Source organism: Ictidomys tridecemlineatus, chromosome 3 (assembly GCF_052094955.1).
Source record: "Ictidomys tridecemlineatus isolate mIctTri1 chromosome 3, mIctTri1.hap1, whole genome shotgun sequence".
In the NCBI taxonomy this organism is placed as follows: Eukaryota; Metazoa; Chordata; class Mammalia; order Rodentia; family Sciuridae; genus Ictidomys; species Ictidomys tridecemlineatus.
In genome coordinates this window covers 7693276-7712730 of record NC_135479.1, presented here as the reverse complement: position 1 = coordinate 7712730, position 19455 = coordinate 7693276, and the positions used below count along the sequence as shown (strand labels likewise).

The 19455-nt window shown below is 49.6% G+C and overlaps 2 protein-coding genes across 7 annotated transcripts in view; one reads left to right on the top strand and one right to left on the bottom strand.

Moving 5' to 3' along the window:
* Slc39a11 (solute carrier family 39 member 11) overlaps window positions 1–19455 on the bottom strand; it is a 392410-nt gene that overhangs the window by 356783 nt on the left and 16172 nt on the right. The window lies entirely within an intron of this gene.
* Window positions 11083–18305, top strand: Sstr2 (somatostatin receptor 2). The gene is made up of 2 exons (XM_005335985.4): window positions 11083–11398; window positions 15109–18305. The coding sequence occupies exon 2, from the start codon at window positions 15200–15202 to the stop codon at window positions 16307–16309; it is 1110 nt and encodes a 369-aa protein (XP_005336042.1). The 5' UTR covers window positions 11083–11398; window positions 15109–15199; the 3' UTR covers window positions 16310–18305.

Below are 19455 nucleotides of genomic sequence, written 5' to 3'. Positions count from 1 at the left end.
GGGAAGTGAAAAGCGTCGGACCTACCAACATGCACACTGGAAGCCGGTTACGGTGGAGGAGTGACTTCAAAAGGCAGAGAGGGAAGAGGATTCCCGACTGTAGAACTGATTGCTACACATGGTCAACTCATCAGCCAAACCCTGGGCGCAGTGAGGAGAGTTTTGGACGAGCACGGTATCCAGGAGTCTACCTTGGTCGTATCTATTCCTGCATCACAAATCACGCCAAGTTTTAGGGCCTTGGAAGGACGGACGTTGATCCTCATATTTTTCGTGAGTGGCCTAGGTGGTGGCTCTGGCTTGGGGCTCTTCTGGGGGAGTAACTGAGGCTGAAAGGTCCACGCCCATCCTCCTGGCCGCTGGGTGGACGCTCCAGCATCTCACCACACAGGACTGCTCACAACAGGGCGACGGGCTTTCCCCTGGAGTGATCTGAGAGAAAGAGGAAGAGAAGAGAGGAGAGGAGAGGAGCGGAAACAGGCAGATAAAACGAGACAGGAGATGAGAAAAGGAGACAGGTGGGAGAGAACGAGCCAGAAGAAAGGGCCTCCAAGGTAGGTCAGCCCTTACGCCCGGATCTCTGCCAGGACATGCCATCAGGTCCATCACAGTCTATCGGCCACACAGACCACTCCTGGTACCATCTGGGAAGGGCCACATAGAGTCATCAGGGGTCATTTGGAGGCTGGGTGCCACAAACACTTCCGCCATGTTCCACCCACCCAAGAAGTAAATCAGACCCTGAAACAGAGAGGGAGCAGGGGGCTGATGTTGGAAAGCAAGAGAGAAAACCATCAGATGAGGGTGAAGAGAGGTCCCGAGAGCTGTGCTGCAGACGGGGAGGGCAGCGGGTCCAGAGGAGCAGAAAGACACTGGGCCCAGGGAGGCCAGCTGCCCAGGCAGGCCGCTCCCAGGCAAAAATGAAACCAATATGTTGAATAAATTTTTGACTTGTTGAAGATGAATCATTGAATAGAAACAGAAAAGTAAGCCAAAAAAAAAAAATTTAAGAGGTAATCATTAACTCCAAGGAAAACAAAAATCTATAAGAAAGGCGAGGACAGCAGGGAACAGTGCTTGGCTCAGCTTTAAATAATATTTACGCAGTTATGAGAATGCAAACACTGGCCACCGATTTGACAGGACGGATGATAAACTACATGGGAGAGAAAGGACTAGGAAAACTCTCCCCAAGCAATGAGTCGGGGACTTTTCCCAGTAGGTAGTCAACAGAATCTAAACCAAAAAGATCTGGAAATCAAAGTGTATGTTTGCCGTTTGGAAAACACAGAGGTAAAAAGGGAGAGCGGGAAGAATTGGAGGAATTTGTCCTCAGGGAGTGTATCAGAAACGGAGAAGGATGGAGCGGAGGACAGCTGTTTTTCATTAGAAGCCTAATCCTACTATTTGACATTTTTGGCCATGTACGTATATAACTTGATAAACAGAAAATTAAATTTAAAATAAGAAGACTTTCCTGGTCAAACAAATCCTTCTACCATCTTTACTAAAGATCAACTCACATTATTAGCATATATTTTATATCAGGACCTCCAATTAGAGAGAATGATGTAATTTTAGGAGGAATTAATGAGGATGAGTCATCCAAACCCACTGGGGCAGCCGTTATCCACTCAGGCTACCAAGCTGCCCTCCTCCACCCCCTCCAGAAATGCACCAACTGCTCGCTAAGTCACGCACCACAGACTGCTTCTTGACAAACTGCCAGTTTTGTGGCAAGATGACCCAAACAGGGACAAAAACGGTTTTAGATACAACAGCCCTTTAGAGCCCCTATCTCGAGCAAGACAGAAGAGACTGTGAGCCAGGTGCCGAGGCACACTTCTGAAATCCCAGCTGCCCAGGAGGCTGAGACAGGAGGATCAAAAATCCAAGGCCAGCCTGGGCAACTTAGTGAAACCCATCTCAAAATTAAAATCTTCAAAGGGGGTATGGGGTGTAGCTTGTGGTGGGGCACCTGTCTAGCATGTTGAGGCCCTAATCCATAGTAGAGAAAGAAAGACGGTGAGAGACCATGGAAAAAATCTGGTCCACAGGGAATCAATTATTGCCCTGCCTGCCTTTTGCTAAGGACTTTGAGCCTGAAGTAGGGGCTGGTGAGTTCCCTTGCCCCAGAGGACACTGTCAGAGCTTCATCTCATACTCAGACAACAATTCTTCTCCTTTTTTCCTCTAGTATGTTTTGTTTGTTTATTGACTGGGTGGATGGATAGGTGGATGAGTAGATGAAAGGAAAATGGAAAGTGGATGGAATAATGGATAGTGGAAGAAAGGGTATAAAGATGGATGGGTGGATGGATGAAAGGAAGGAAAGATGGATAGATATAAAGATGGAAAGATGAATGGAAGAGAGGATGGATAGATGGATGGATGGATGGAAGGAAGGATGAGTAGATGGAAGAAAGATGGATAGAAGAATGACAGATGGATGGAAGAATTGGCGGATGGAAGGATGGATAGAAGGAAGGAAGGGTATAAAGATGGATGGATGGGTGGATGGATGAACAGATGGATGATGGATTGATGGATGGACAAATGAAAGAAAGGAAAGATGGATGGATGTAAAGAAGGAAAGAAAGATAGAAGAATGGAAGGAAGGAAGGATATGATGATGGATGAAAGGACAGAAGGATGGATGGATGGAAAGAAGGAAGGTAGGAGGGATGGATGAAGGTGTTTGTACCTGTACAAGAGGATCACACTAGGTCTAGTTTTCAGAGGCATGATCATTTCTTAGTTGCCTGTCTCATGCTTTTGGTTTGTTTATTTGGCCAATCACATCAGCACTACCCACCAAAGCGTGTATTTGCTATGCTTCAATAGTCGGACAGTCAAACAGCACTCGAAGGTGCTCATCTTAGAAAACTAAATTATGCATTCAATATCGCCATTGCCAAATCGTTTTGGAACTTGCTGTTGAAAATCCATTTCAGAGCTGACATCACAATGTTAGAACAGATTCTACTCATGCCAAGTCTTCGAGGGGCGGGGGATGGCTTTAGAATACCAGCCATATTATAGCAGGTTGTTTAAATTTTTACATGCTGTGCATACAGAGGAAAGTCAAATAAAAATCATTTGGGTTCTGTTTAACTGGGATTGCCATTGAGAGAGGCTGAACTGAGTCCTTGTGCCGGGTCACATCTCACTGCCCCAGTCGCCTGCTCTGTCGGGTCATGTTAGGATCCTACCGTGCTCTTATCCGCCTCTCCTAGGAGTGAGGACACCTCCTGAGCCTGGACTGACTATTCAGAAGAGTTCAGTGATCAGGAATCGTCATGCTTCTCAATCCCAAATAAAAGAGGCTTTCCAGGGAGGAAGAATGAGGGTCTGAAGTGGCACAGAGAAATTGGTTTTTGGCAGCAGCCAGGGGGTCAGTCTGTTGAAGAGATCTGGCCACAGGAGAGCAAGGTGGGAGGGGCGGCGGCAGCAGCAGGTGGGCGGGGGAGCACATGAATGACCTGAGGGCTGGGAAGCCCCTCCCAGTCTGGCCATCTGTTCTGGGACCTCAGGCAGGCTCCCACCGTGAAGCCTGGGGACCTGCAGCCCAACCAGCAAACAAAGCCATCAGCCCATCCCCCCAAGGGAGAAGGGGGAAGCCAGCCTTGGACTCTTGGTTTTGGAAAGTGGCCAGGTCCCACTTGAGGGCCTCATCTGGGTGAACAGAGAAAACCCCCCTTGGCCTGCCACAGAAATCTGCACCAATGCCCCAGGTCTCCGCGGAGTCACCACCTATGTGGAGGAAGAACTGGCCATCCATTTCTGCCTTGCAGAAGCCTTCCTAGCACTCAGAAGAAGCCTCAAGTGGGGTTTAGCTTGCAGCCCAAGGACAGGCCCCAGGCTCCTGGAGGCAACGCCTCAAGACCCTTCCCAAAGCCACTTGGCCAACCCTCTGCAGGGCCTGCATCTGCCCACCGTGCCTCCTCCTCTGGGCCTCTAGCAATCTCTCCTCAGCCAAGAGTGCAGGGCACTGCAGCTGCCTCACTCCAGAAAGGCCACCCAGATCAGGTGGGGTCCCTGAGAGTGGACATGGTTGTGATGCCAGAGTGGAGAAAGCCACAGTCAGAGAGGGCAGGCTGCCGGTGGGGGAGAGAGAACGCCAAGATCTGCAGCAGAGCACTGGCTTCCAAGCACCTTCGTGGTTCTGACTCTCCCAGAGCTGCGTGGCCTCCCCTAGACTGGCAGGAGGTTGGAGAGGAAAGAAAACGAAAGCTGTGGGGTGGTTTGGGAGCTCCGACCTGCAAGGCCTGGTGCAGAGCACGCAGGGACGACCTAGTGACCAGTGACTGAGCTCTGCACGCTCACCCCACCTGGGGGCCGGTTCAGGAACTGCATCCTCCTCAGATTTAAAGGCTGAAATCTCCCTGATTCCAGGGCGAGGCTTCCGCTGTCTTAGTTTCTCATGGCCAGCTATGTTAAGTAGAGAATTCCAGAAATAGACAGTTCATAAGTTTCTAAGCCTCTTATTACAGCACATTGTTGTTACTGTTCTATTTTATCAACAGCTATTGTTGTTCATCTTTTACTGTGCCTCATTTATAAATTAAACTTTAGCAGGGGCATCTGGTATAGGGGAAAAGTAGCACATATAAGGCTTAGTTCTACCTGTGGCTTCAGGCACCCATGGGTTTCTTGGAACATATCCCCTGCAGACAAGGGGGGTGATCACATATCAACTGCAGTTAATAGATCAAGTTCGGCTTTTGCTTCTTGGGGATAGAAGCCCTTTGGTACAGAAATGCCTGACTTCTGAGAGAAAGAGTTGGCTGCTCCGTGCTCAGTGTGAAGACCACCTTCCGCCAGTGCCAGGCCAGCGTCTCCAGCTGGAGAGCCCTCCTGGGGATCTGCGCCTCCCCAAAGTGCTGTTAAAATGGAAACATTCCATGTCTCATTAAGGATAAGCTACCAGTGTGGCCACTAGCACAGCAAGAAAAGGATCAGGACAATGTCTGGAACTCTCCCAGAGGGGACCAGGACTTCTCACCAACGTCCCCAGCTGCTGGTGACACACAAACTTCAGGATTGAAGTCATATTTAGGAAGGGAGCCCATCCAGCAAGGTCCTACCGTCACTTTGGTCAGGTTACAGTCTGGCTCTGATCTCCACAGCTCTACGCAGACAATGCCCTGAGACCCACTTGCTGGCTCCAGTCGGCTCAGGGAGCTCTGACCCTCTCTCCAGCTGTGCAGTGCTTGTTCCTATGAAAGACAGTGAGCACCTGCCCCAGAGCACCCACATCCACCAGGAGATGAGGGGCATCTGCTCTCCAAAAGGGCTTTTCCTTGTGAGAAGACAAATGGCAGTCCCCAGTGCTAGCGAGCAGAGGTTCCCAGGCCCCAGGGCCACACAAGCCCTTCAGGGTGCTGCTTCTGCCCATGTGGCAGGATCCCCCGGTTGGGTGTGCAGCGTGAGTCCACAGTAGCCCTGGAGTAGAGACCCAGCTGCTTGGGGACTGACCCAGGGCAGTTCTGTCACCTCCCTCATCCAAAGTTCCTTGGCATCTAAAACAAGAAGGTTTAACTCTGGGGGTTCTCAGCTCTAGCTCACATTAAAGCTACCTGGGGATCTCTGACCATGACATGGCTCCATCTAGGACCATTATGTTGAATCGCTAAGGAGAGAGTGAGGGCATCCATAGTTTTTAAAGCTCCTGGTGACTCTCCTGCGCAGCCTGGCTGAGGACCTCTGAGCTGGAGGGCCATCCCTCTGCAGGGTGCCTACACATCCCACCCTCTTGCCTGGGGAGCAGCCTGGGCCGCCCCACCTTTGGGAGAGTTCCAGCGCTCTGCTTCCTGGCTCAATCTGGAAGCAAGAGGAAGAGGGGCCCGAGGAGGACTGAACGGTTGTCAGAGCCTCAGAGAATCTGAAACAATCCAGAACTCAGGGACAAAAAGATACCCTGAGATGGACGGATAACTGCACAGGGAAGAGATTGAAACACGTAAGGCTTTTCATCAGGGGAAGAAATGCACCTCCACACACATTATTAGGCTCTAGAAAAATGACAGACCCATTTTGCCAACCTGTGTCACTCTGCATACCCATCCTGCAGCCATTCCCCGCGGAGGGCAGGGTGGTTGTGGTCTTAGGCTGTGTGGTCTTAGGCATGGTACTTAACCTCTCTGTGCAGTGGATGCTTCATCCACAAAAGTATGTTAATTATGTCAAAGGGGTTTCATAGGAGTGCAGTGAGGAGCAAATGAGTTAATATAAAATAACTAATACAGTGCCCGCCACAAGGAAACACTTGATAGGTATTAAAAATTGGTTCACAAGACCTCAGAAGATGGAAAGACTTCCCATGTTCATAGATAGGCAGAATTAATATGGTTAAAATGGCCATATTACTAAAAGCAATTTATAGATTCAATGCAATTGCCATCAAAATACCAATGACATTCTTCAAAGCATTAGAAAAAACAGTTCTAAAATTCATTTGGGAGAATAAAATACCCAAATTAGCCAAACCAATTTTAAGCCAAAAAAGCAATCCTGGAGGCACCATAATACCTGACCTCAAATATTCTACAGAGTTATAGTAACCAAAACTGCATGGTACTGACATAAAAACAGGCACAGAGACCAAAAGGACAGAACAGAAGACACAGAGACAACCCCGCACACACACAGTCATCTGATCCTTAACGAAGCTGCCAAACGTAATTGGAGAAAGACAGGCTTTTTAACAAACAATACAGGAAAAACCGATTATCCATATGTAGAATGCAGCTAGACTCTTATCTCTTACCCTGCACAAAATTCAATTCAAAATGGATCAAAGATCCTATAATTAGAGCAGAAACTACACAACTCCTTAAAGAAAATGTAGGGTCAGCATTCCAGCCAATAACTTCCTCCATAGGAGTCCTAAAGCTCAGGAGATAATGCCAAGAGTTAATAAACGGGACAGCATCCAACTAAAAAGCTTCTGCACAACAAGGAAACAATAAAGATCGAGAAGAGAGAAGCTACAGAGTGAATTTTGCTAGCTACTCTTCTGACAGAGGATTATTATCTAGAATACATAAAGAGCTCCAAAAACTTTACACTAAAAAGTCAAATAACCCAATAATAAATGGCCAAATAAACAAACAGACCCTTCTCAAAAGAAGAAATACAAATGGCCAACAAAGACTTGAAAATATATTAAAAATCACCAGCAATTAGGAAGATGCAAATCAAAACGACATTGAGATTCATCTCACTCCAGTCAGAACGGCAGCCATCGAGAATACCAATAATAGTGAGGGTTGGAGAGGATGTGGAGAGAAAGGAGCTCTTTTACACTGTTGGGGGACTGTAAATTGGTACATCACTATGGAAATAGTATGAAGGTGTCTCAGAAGACCAGCATGGAGCCACCATATGACCCAGCTGTACCACTCCTCAGGATTTATCCTACGAAATAAAGTCATCTGGCCTACATACCCATGTTTATAGCAGCACAACTCACGAAAGGCACACTGAGGAACTAGCCTAGGTATCCATTAACGGATATAGAAGATGTGGTATATACACACAATGGAGATTTATTCAGCCATAAAGAAAAATAAAATTATGGCATTTGCAGGAAAACGGATGGAACTTGAGAGCATTATGTAAGCGAAACAAGGCAAACTAGGAGGTCAAGGGTCCTGTGTTTTCTCTCCTATGTGGGAGTTAGAGGGGGGAAAAGGAAAAGGTAGGGGGCATCTCATGAAAATCAAAGGGAGACCAGCAGAGGAAAGGGACCAAGAGGTGGGGGGGGGAGGCAGGAGGGGAGATGAGCTGAGGAGTGATAGTGGCCACATTGTGTTGTCATATGGTAGGAATGTGTAACAACAAACCCCATCAATATGTACAACTCCAATGCACCAATGAATAAACATGGGGGAAAATGGTTTACAGGAAAGGTTCCTAGGGCTAGGTGAATTCTGAAAGACTGGGTTGAAGATCAACAGTTTTCTCTATGGCAAGACTTCTCAAAATGACAAAACCAACAATGCTGACGGTTTGTCCCACAGAGGAGGAGGGGTTAGTTGAGACAATATCATCACCCCATGTGCATAATGGTCCCTTGATTCCTCCAGGTAGTCCTAACAAGTCAGGGAGCGGCAGGCAGCCTCCCCCAGACCCATCTGCTCTCACAGAACGAACGTGCCAGCAAACACACTCTGGAAAGGTCCCAGGTTACCCCCTTGTGTGCTGGAGGAGAACTTTTACCCACTAGGCCCCATTTTTAGACAGGCATCAAGACCCACGACAGCAGAAAGGATTTTTCGTGCCATCAGATACAAGGTAGTCTTGGAAAGAGAATGTGGCAGCTGACCTTTCAGTTCTGGTAAGATGCAGATGGTTTGCAGGGGACAAGGGACAGAATGGTTGAAAACAGGAACATTCCAGGGAGCCTGGAAATAGGACCATCACTCAAGAACCTCCCCTCCCTCTGAGCGTCCACCCCCTCCCCAGCACTGTGCACAGCAGGAGGTTGGTCTCTTCCCAAGGTAGAAATTCGGAGGCCCACCCAGGCATCCCAGGAAACCAATAAAACCACACTGACTGCTCGCTGGCATCTAACACTCCCAACCATATCCAACTCTTCTCCTGGGCCGCTTGCTTTCCTGTAGGCTTAATTTCGATATTTACTTTCACCAAATTGATTGCAAAGTAACAATTTTCTACATTTAATTTATTAAGCAGTTAAGAGAAGCAATGACCTTCTTGGGAGTTCAGTGCCTTAGCTGAGAATCTTCTCAAGGCAAGAGTGAGATGAGCATATCTCCCTGTGTTAGAGCCCAGGCCTGGCCCTTTGTCCTACCCTGTTCTTAATTTCCTGCCACCTATTGTCCCTCTGATAAGTGCTGAAAGGGGGAAAGGTGTTATTTAATTGCTTTAAAGATAGGGAACAAGCCAGAGTGGAGGTTATCTCCTCCCCAACCCCTCTATTTTTCTGACTCAAGCCTTTGTTACTTAGTTACTAACAGAGCCACAGAGGAAGGAGAGCTGGACTTCTCTTTGCCCACAGGAGCGTGTGGGGGTGGCCAGCCAGGAGGAATCAAACAGGGAATAGGAATTTGAGGTCGCCACAGAGGACAGGGGGCAGCTCAGTCACACGGCTCTCTCCAGGCATTGGCAAGTGGGGACAGGGAAGCATCAATGATCCGGCTAAAAATCAACAGTTGTTCTGGATGACACATTTTCTGTTGTTGGGGTCAATCTGTTCAGATCCCACTGGGCCAGCTGCAGGAAAGACCCACAGGGCCAGGACTTGTTCCAGGCTGTGCCTGCCCAACATAACCTATGCAGGACAGGGGAAGGGGGGCGGGAAACTTCCCAAGGAAAGTGCATGGGGGGGATTCCATGGGAGCACACAGAGGCACCCCAGTTGTCTCAAGAGGGGGTGCCTATTGAGCTGACCCTTCAGGAGCCACCTATTTTGGATGGTGGTACTTATATAAAAACAAATAATCTCCAAACCACGCAGGGTCATAGGGGTCACCTCCATGGGGGAGGAGGCACTCCGAGCCAGCTGTTCATTTCTTTATGGGCTGAAAATGATGTTTATTCTTTTCAAATGATACATGAATTTTCCATACCATTGGAGAACTTTTACAGGAAAAAAGTTAAGGAAATTTGAAGGCAGAGTGGGTACTTCCTGGCTCCCTTCGCCCCCTCTTTCCCTGGAAACCAGGGCAGGTATGGGTTTTAAGCTAGAGGTGGGAATAGGCATTATCACACCTGGGCTGCCGCGGGATGCAGTTTCTCTGAGCTCAATTCCATGGCCTCTCCCTCTTCCAGTGGACAGGGAGCAGGGACACTCCCCTCTTCTGATGAGTTGCCTGCCCCTGCCCCTCTTGCACACACACACAAATCTACAGACAGACTGACTCCCAGCGAGGCTGGGAGAGCAGACAGTCCCTGGCTGTTTTCCTCCAGCCCCTAGCTCCAGGATGACCAGCAGCCCAGAGACAGATGAAGACTAGAAGCCCCTGACTCTATCCTTCCAAGCAGTGAGCTGCTACTGATTCCTTTGCCAGGCTCATTCCTTTCTTCAGGGCTCATCTCACCTGTTAAATAGCTCTGGACTTTGCCTTTCATTGGTGAGCTGGAAAACAGAATGGACAGACCAAGGCAGCTCCGCCCACAGAGAAGGCTAACTGGGGTTTGCTTTCTGACTTCCTATCCTCTAAACTGTACTGAGTGGTGTGTGTGTGTGTGTGTGTGTGTGTGTGTGTGTGTGTGTGTGTGTGTGTGTTGAGGTGTGTGTGTTGAGGTGTGTGTGTTGGTGTGTGTGTGTGTGTGTGTGCTTGGAGGACGGTGAGTAAAGAGAGGCTGTGGATTGATTATGACTTATTAAACTATTGGAACACAGGCTGAATCATCGCAGTCAAAAAATAAATAGCTGCAACTTGATGCGACACAACTCCCACTTCTTCTTGCCCGGTCCTCTTTGCTCCCTGCACGTGAGCACGTAGGAAGAGGGGCTGCCATGTCCTATGGGCTAGTGCTGACTGACAGGCTAAAGCAAGGGGGCTGTAGAGCTCTTGGACCCCTGAGCTGTGGAACCTGGATCATTCCATTCCACTGAGCCTCTGATGGCTCCTTGAGCTGAGCGATTCTCGGAATCCAGGTGCAGCTCCCGCAGGCACTGATGACGGCGTGAGGAGCTTTTTCTCTCTGCCCTTTCCTGTGCATCCTATGCCCAGGGCTTGCCCCTGGTAGACACCACTTTGCAAACTTGTGTGACTTAGAAAATTGCAGAGATCCCTGAGCGAGTCTGGGTCACCCGGGACGCCACTCCAGTTGCCTGGAATATTTTGGGTGATACAGAATCGATCCTATGAAACCGGAGGAAAGCAATACTTGTCCCTGCCATGAGTCTTGAAGAGACAAACCGCTTCACCCTTCACGACCGTGCATGCGGGTCCCCTCTCCACCCCACCCCCGACCCCAACCGTACCCGCCAGCTCTGCCCGCAGCCACCCGCAGGATTCTCCACTTGTCTCACCCGGGTCCTCCTACAGGACCCGGCAGGCGGAGCGAAGCTGCAGTGACGTAATCAGAGGGGGGCGTGGGGAAATGTGCCGAGGGGCTCCTGCCCAGCTGGGCCAGTCCAAGCGGCGCAGCCACCAGCGCACGCGCGCGCGCGCGCGCTCCCAAGGCCACCCGCCCGCAGAGCGCCAGTCCGCGGCTCGGCGCGGGCGGACAGCGGACCAGACTGGCTGTGGGACGTGAAAGGGGCAAACACCAGCCAGCTCAAGGGAGGCGGAGGGGCCGGAAGCCCTGGACGCCGAGCGCCAGCCACCCGCCAAGAGCTGCGCTCCTGGGCGCTGTGCTGGATAGGGGACAGTTACTGAGGGCTGGTGAGCCCACTTAACGGATTACCCGAAAAAGCAAGGTAAGGTTGTGTGCGTGCCCGTGTGTGCTTGTGTGTGTGTGTGTGTGTGACACACAGAGCCACATACATGGAGATGTAGGAGCAAGAAGCGCACTTCGGCACCTGTGTGCATCAGCGCTGGTGACAGTGCGCCCATCTGCGCGACCGAGCGCAGGTTCGGGTGCCGGATTCTCTGCCCGGTGCTCGCTGGGGGTGAGTGTGGTGGAAATGAACGAAAGCAGGTGTCCTGGCGTGAGTAGGGGGAGCTATCGTGTGTGCTGGAACAGACTGGTCTGGATAGCCCCTGCCCGTGTGCGCCTGGCGTGTGCTTTGCAGCCCTATCCTGGTGGTAGCTGAGATGCGGGGAACAAGTTATCTCCTAGCCACCCGCAAAAGAGCCTTGGCGCAAGAGAGCGAGGCCAGCAGGGCTCGGGTGCCACCCTGGGGCTACTGAGGACGCCTTAGAGATCGAGAGATTTGAGCCCAGGAGTGGCAGGCGATTGGAGCACTCAGCGGAGGAAAGGGGATTCTCTCCTCTTTTTCTTGGCTGGCTGGGGAAGTGGACCCGGATTTGTAGGGGGTCCAGCCCAGGCCCTCAGGCAGAGACTGAAGAGAGCTAATGCTGGCATGGCCATGTCCCCAAGCCACTGTTAGGACTCCCAGCTGTCCCTGGCTCCATAGCCCACCTCTGGGTTTAAAGGCTGGACATATTGGTTCTCAGTCTTCGCTGCCCTTTTGTCTCCCTAGAAATGTTAGAGAATCCTGTAGGAAACCATTGCTCCGGAGGGTCAGCGACTTGATCAGCGGAGGTTTTTTTTTTTTTTTTTCCTCCAGGATCCTGGGACTCACCTCCTGAGGCCCAACCCTTTTGGTCAGCGCCCCAGGGCTTCTCCTTTGGTGCTCTAGCACTAGATGCTGGGCTGCTGTCTCTCTGCCACTGAGGTTAGCAGGCTCCGGGGGAGGTGGGAGTGACAACTAAAGGGGGCAGGGGGATGCCACAAAGATTGGCAGAGTGGGTTTTAGGATCACCACTGCAGCCAGGTCCCTATCACGAGTCTCATTTCTGGAGGTGGAATGGGCAGCCCCCCTGGACAGATGCCAGAGGCCAGTCTTACCCTCCTCTCCAACTGCTGGGTCTCAGGGGAAACCAACAACAAGGCATTTCCAGTATCTAAAAACTTTTAGGCTGGAAAAATAAAGCAGATAATCAAACTTCCTCGTATTTAATTTTAACCAAAATCCAACAGGTATTGGTGGATTGGCATTTGGAATCCACTTTTCGTGGGACAACCATGAAGCAGAAATCACTCAGATTTCCTTGTTAAAAACCTTTGCCGTGATTTAAGCCATTTCTTCCCAGGAGCGTCTTCCTGGCTCCAGCCTACCATGTCCCTCACCTTCATCAAGGCTCCAACCCCATCTTGAGCTACCTTTCAAAAGTGGCTACCTTTCAAAATAGGCTTTCTCAAACTATTTCAGGGGAGGGGAACTGACCCCCGTGCAGAGGAAAGGGAGGAGTTAAGGCTAGAGGGTGGCATGAGAGGCTCCCTCTCCCCTGCTGCACCAGCAACATCTCAAAAGCTCTAGAAAGAGCTTCTTGTAGCCCCTAGGGTCTTTGGTCTTACCCTGGCATTGGAGGATGACCATTCATGGTACCCAGATGCCACCCTGGCAGGACTGATGGTTAATGTACACTCCCACTGTGGGCAATTCAGATAAGATTCTGGGTCTGTAGAATTGAGTAACTGAGGAGATGGTTGGAAACGATAGTGCAAACAATCCAAGTAAATGCAGAGATACTAAAACAGTTTCTTTATAGCTTCTGGGTTTAAGAGCCGCCAGCTGGCATTTTTACCCCACATAGACATGAAATCCTGGGTCCCCAAAATTCTGTGCAAAAAAGATTAGCCACGAAGGCCATACCTCACTCCATGGACAGTGTGTGATTGAGGAAATTAGCATAAAAAAATAAGAAAGGCGCCTGGCAGTACAGAATGAATCAGAGGTGGGCAAGGACCCTCAAGTACTGGTTGCTGGTGACATCTCCTTTAACGTCTCTACAGTCTCTCTGGGCATTAAGCACTCACCCATCTATCTTCAGGCACCAGAAAAAGCATCCTACTTAGAGGAAACATGCTCGCCTAGTGGGGCCAAGTGGTCCTGGGCATACCACCCCTGGCCATCTTGCTTCTTTTTGGAGTCACTTCCTGCCCTGTTCTATTGCTTCCCTCTTCATCTACTCAAGACCCCAGCTCCAAAATTGTCTTATGAAGCTGCCTCTGATCCTCCAGGGAAGAAAGGCATTCCTAGGTCCCTTGTTCCTAGCTCCAAGCAGCTCACACCCTGTGTCAACCGGCTTCATTGCGTCTCCTGATAAATGATCACCTCCCAGAGGGCACCTGCCCTGTCTTTGTACCCAGCAGCCAGTGATGTTTTTTGAACAACTGTAGATAAGTCATTTCATCATGGGATCACATATTGTTCTATACCCTAAGCCAAGCCAGCAGTGCTAGAGTTATGTTTCTCAGCATGGAGGTAGTAATGCAGGAGTCAGCTGCTTCAAACCCGAACCCAATTACCAGCCCCTCATTTGCCAGCCCACTGAGCAGCAGATGTGATGCTGTAGAAAGCGTGGAAGTCTTGGGGTCAGGAGGCCTGTGTTCAAATCCCAGCACTACCAATTATAAAAGCTAGTCGCTTCAACTCCCTAAGCCTCAGTTTCCACATCTTTAAAACAGGGACAATTATCCCCACCTCCGGCCACGGCTGGGAAGATGAAGGGGATGTGGGTGTGAATGAACCACCTCGGAGCTTGTGATTTTCTGTTCACATCAGTGAAGAGACTGAATCCCTCGGCCCTCGCCTGGCTCCCATTTTTGTCCTCCATCAGGAGACTGCAGATGAAATCTGTGTGTTGTTAGCACTCTGGAGTGGCACCCAGTTCAGGGACATTAGGGAAGCATTTTCTGCTACACAAGAGAGTCAAGCATTTGGGGTCAGAGATACAGAAATGGAAAAAGAAAAACTAAACTGAAGCACACATTTAAAAACAAAATGAAAGCAAGCCAGACTTTTATTTTTAATATTGAAGACTATAAATTGATTCACTGTGTGGGCAGGACTCAATAAATTAGACATAATGAGATGGTGGGGGGATAACACTTCTGAGGTTCCCGTCATGAGCCCCACTCATGCCGAGGCTCTGTGTGCCCTCCCTCATGACTCGCATGTTAGGCAACCCAGTGGGGCCCAGCAGGGGATGGCTGGGCATGAGTCCCATGGGCTCCACAGGGGAGCCAAGGTCTGGGGGTTCCCACCACGGGGTTGGTTTCAGGAGAGAGAGAGTCCCACGCAGCCGGCAGTCCACAGGGACTCCCTCAAGGGAAAGGGCTCTAGATGCCAGCACCAGGCCCCTCTAAGCCCGGAGACTGGAACTCTCTGCCTTCTTGTAGCTGCACAGTCAACTCCTTAGAGGTCAAAGTATGGCAGGGAGGAAGCCACAGCACCCCCTAGAAGTGCATCATCTGCTGACGGCTTAGCCCTGCCCTTCCCCCGCTATTGGGAAAAACCTCAAGGTCTGCGCAGGGCTGGTGGCTTTGACACTGGCACAGAAAGATAACACCTTTTCCCATTTAAGAGTACATCTAAGAGGATAAGCCAGAAATGCGGAAAGCTGGCCAGGGTTTCAACAGCTGGTGACTGACTGCTGGGCCCATCTTGTTTCCTTCCAGATGTCACCGTGGACCCTTGGCCTCCAGGGCTCACTGAGGGGGGAGTAAGATCGGGGGCAGGTTGGCTCTTGGCTTAGACTGAAAAGCAGCCATGGAGACGGTGTACGAGCAACTCAATGACAGCCAGGCATGGCCGCCCTCCCCCTTTGACCTCAATGGCTCTGCAACCGCAGCGAACAACTCCAACAAGACAGAGCCGTACTACGACATGACCAGCAATGCGGTCCTCACCTTCATATACTTCGTGGTCTGCATCATCGGTCTCTGTGGCAACACTCTTGTCATTTACGTCATCCTCCGCTACGCTAAGATGAAGACCATCACCAACATCTACATCCTCAACCTGGCCATTGCCGATGAGCTCTTCATGCTGGGGCTGCCCTTCCTAGCCATGCAGGTGGCGCTGGTCCACTGGCCCTTTGGCAAGGCCATCTGCCGGGTGGTCATGACTGTGGATGGCATCAACCAGTTCACCAGCATCTTCTGCTTGACGGTCATGAGCATCGACCGTTACCTGGCTGTGGTCCACCCCATCAAGTCGGCCAAGTGGAGGAGACCCCGGACAGCCAAGATGATCAACGTGGCTGTGTGGGGGGTCTCTCTGCTGGTCATCTTGCCTATCATGATCTATGCTGGGCTTCGGAGCAACCAGTGGGGGAAAAGCAGCTGCACCATCAACTGGCCAGGTGAATCTGGGGCGTGGTACACGGGGTTCATCATCTATGCGTTCATCCTGGGGTTCCTGGTCCCCCTCACCATCATTTGTCTCTGCTACCTGTTCATTATCATCAAGGTGAAGTCCTCTGGCATCCGAGTAGGTTCCTCTAAGAGGAAAAAGTCCGAGAAGAAGGTCACCCGAATGGTGTCCATAGTGGTGGCCGTCTTCATCTTCTGCTGGCTCCCCTTCTACATATTCAACGTGTCCTCCGTGACCGTGGCCATCGACCCCACCCCGGCCCTCAAAGGCATGTTTGACTTTGTGGTGGTCCTCACCTACGCCAACAGCTGTGCCAACCCTATCCTCTATGCTTTCCTGTCTGACAACTTCAAGAAGAGCTTCCAGAACGTCCTCTGCTTGGTCAAGGTGAGTGGCACAGATGACGGGGAACGGAGCGACAGCAAGCAGGACAAATCCCGGCTGAATGAGACCACAGAGACTCAGAGGACCCTCCTCAACGGAGACCTCCAAACCAGTATCTAAATTGCCTGGCCAAACAAAATCCAAAACAAAACAAAACAAACTCAGCCCAAGGGCAAAGGACTCCCTTCTCACCCGCTCTTCCCTCCTCCCACCGGCACACCTGGCTTCTAGGATAGAGGTCCGATGGGCCTGAGCCCAAGTCACAGCACAGCGAATGAATGGGCTTGTCTGGTAGATAACTAATACGTTGATTACCTCCCCTTTAAGTGAACACTCAAGTGCAGGCAGACAATTCAAAGTCTGGAGACCTATGACCTTGAGAGATGCTCAAGTTCAACAAAAAGAGAAAAAAAAACAACCCTATGTGCGTGTCTGTGAACTTCCAGCCTGCTGTGTAAAGTGTGTTCTTATATTTATATTTGTATATTCCTGCTGAGTGTTTGTACAGTCATCGCTTTACACTCCTTGTGTTCAGTACAAGAGCAGCAAACTGAAGCGTGCAGAGTGCCCAGGACATGAGCCACAGTATGGAACCCTAGGAAATGGACTTAGCGGGAAGCCAACAAGCTTTACGTGTCAGGATGGCTCTCCCCGGGCCTTTCCGAGCCCAGGACAAACCTGAACGCTCTGTTCCTGTGGGTCATGTTGCTTTCGTAAAATATTGTGAAAGTGAGATATTTTTGTATTCTTTCTCTTAAGAGGGCCACCCCTGTTACCTAAGCTTCCAGTCTCCCCAAACCTGCCTCTTCCCCTGGGTGTCTTCTGCATTGATTTCAAACAGCTAGGTCAAACTCAGGAGGGGGAAGGGAGAAGACAGCCGAAGACCCAGGATATAAATTGTGAGTTTCCTGTTCTCAGATACAATCAGTTATTCATTTACCCAAAGGATCGAAATGCTTGTGGTCATCAATCATCGATTTATCAACACAAAGCCTGCTTTATCATAAGATCGGGCTTTTCTTCTTCTCAATTTGCTTTATTCTTTATTAGGGAGCCACAGAGAGGGAAACAACTAACCTGAAAGGCAAAAATTGGACTAGGGGAAACGATTTTATTTCCCCAAAATAAAAATAAGAATGAAGCAAAATTATACTTTCATTAGAAACCATGAAACTGCCTTTTTTTTTTTTTTAATGCCAGACATGGCTTCCTAGTGAAAGAAAATGGAAATGTAATTCAACAAGTCCTCAAAGCATTTTTTAAGGACTTTCCACAAGGCTGGGCATTAACAAAAATCACAATGTATACTAGAGATGTGAGGATATTGTTCATAAAACACACACACAGCCAGCATGGTGGTGCATGCTATAATCCCAGTGACTCAGAAGGCTGAGGCAGGAGGGTTGCAGGTTTGAGGCCAGCCTCGGCAACTTATTGAGACCCTATCTCAAAATAGAAAATAAAGGGGGCAGAGGATGTGGCTCAGTGATTGAACGCCCCTGGGTTCAATCCCTGGTATCAAAACACACACACACACACACACACACACACACACACAGCTAAACTCTATGTATAGGGGTATGTTGGAGGAGCCCCGGCCCTCACAGGCACTGCCCTGATACCTTATTCCCCACTCGGTGTATAACTGTCAGATCGTTACTGCCCTGGACCCTCTGAGCTTCCCCAGGGACTGCTGTAGACAGGCATTTCACACCATCAGGGGTTTTTATTCCCCAAATTGTAGCTGGGCCTATGTACAAGTGATAAGAAGAAACAGTCCTCCTTCCACTGACTGGGCACCATCCCCAGAATACGAAGAAATATACACTCAGGTGTTTGCAAGATGCCACCATGTCTGGCTTTTATAGGAAAGCATCACTCTTAACATCTCGTATAGATTTTACCATATTTAAAAAAAAAAGCTTTCCTCTCTGGGCTCCCTGATAGGGCTGGCAGCCCCGCTGTGGCTCTCCTGGAGGGCAGGCTGACTTTATTCTATGTCCTTCGCACCTCCTCGTTTCCAAAAGTACTTGTCGTGGCTTAGAAAAATATGTTTGATAAGAGTTATGATCAACAAATGAATTTGTGCAAAAATAAAAAGAGGTGCAATTATAAACTAAGGTTACTAAGAAAGTCATTGCAAAAAAAAACACCGATGCAGTGAAATCCCACACCCTTGCTAAAGGCAAAGCTCGCTGCCAGTCCAGCTCAGGGCTGGCTTCCTGGCAACACACTTAATGGAGAATGACTTTTTTTTTTTTTTAATAAAAATAAGCAGAGGTTTGGGAGGAAACACTATAAACACAATTTTACCATTATTTTATGTCTTTGAATAAATGCTGGTTGTTTTTTTTTTTTTTAACTTACGGAAATGATGCCAAGGGAGCAAGAATTGGTAGAAATCATTTTGAAGAAAAGAGTAATTCCATAGTATCCATGTCTATGCAAACAGAGAAACCCCGGGAGGCAGGGTCCAAAGCAGCCACCATAAACAACCTCAAAATGAAAGGCACACCCAGTCCCTGGGGGCACTCATCAACAGGAGGGTCATCCAAAAGCAAAAGGAAGGGGTCTATAAGACCCATGCTCTAATTTCATCCCAATACGTAATCAGGTCCCACTACACAGAAATGTGTTCTCCACTTTTCAAAAGACCTCTTTCAAGGATGACTTGCTCTCAGGTTTTCTCTTACCCAAAAGAGGAAATAAACCTATTCATGTAACCGTTAACCTAATTTTAATTTAAAAATGTAATTTTAGCCTCAAATGAAAATAAACCTGCTGGATATACTGAGAGGGAATAAGAAGTAACGCAGCCCACCGATTGTGGAGTATCTGATGGCTGAGTTGTGCTAGTCACTCCTTACCTTCCTCTAGCATGGACAGTTAAGCGCTACTTAAACCCAGTGGACTCAGAAGGACACGCTGACCCTGGGGCCTGGGCTGAATGATGGTGACTTGCGTTTCAGTAACAGGGCGGTGGGTGACAGTGGATATGGAGTTGGAACGTGGGCTTAGACAGTGGATGGTGCATGCAGGCAGAGAGGAAAACGGGGGCTGGCGGATGGGACTTCCAGAGCTGACCGTGACCTCAAGTCCATCTGCTTATACCAATCTGACCTCCTCTTCTTGATGGAGTATGAGTTCTGCTTGCTGAAGCCCTCAGCCCCAGCTGTCCCCATGAGAGCACAGTGCTGGGAGAGCACAGTGCTGGGGAAGCACACAGCCTGGTGGCTGGTCTGGAGAGGAAGCCAAGGGCTGCCTGG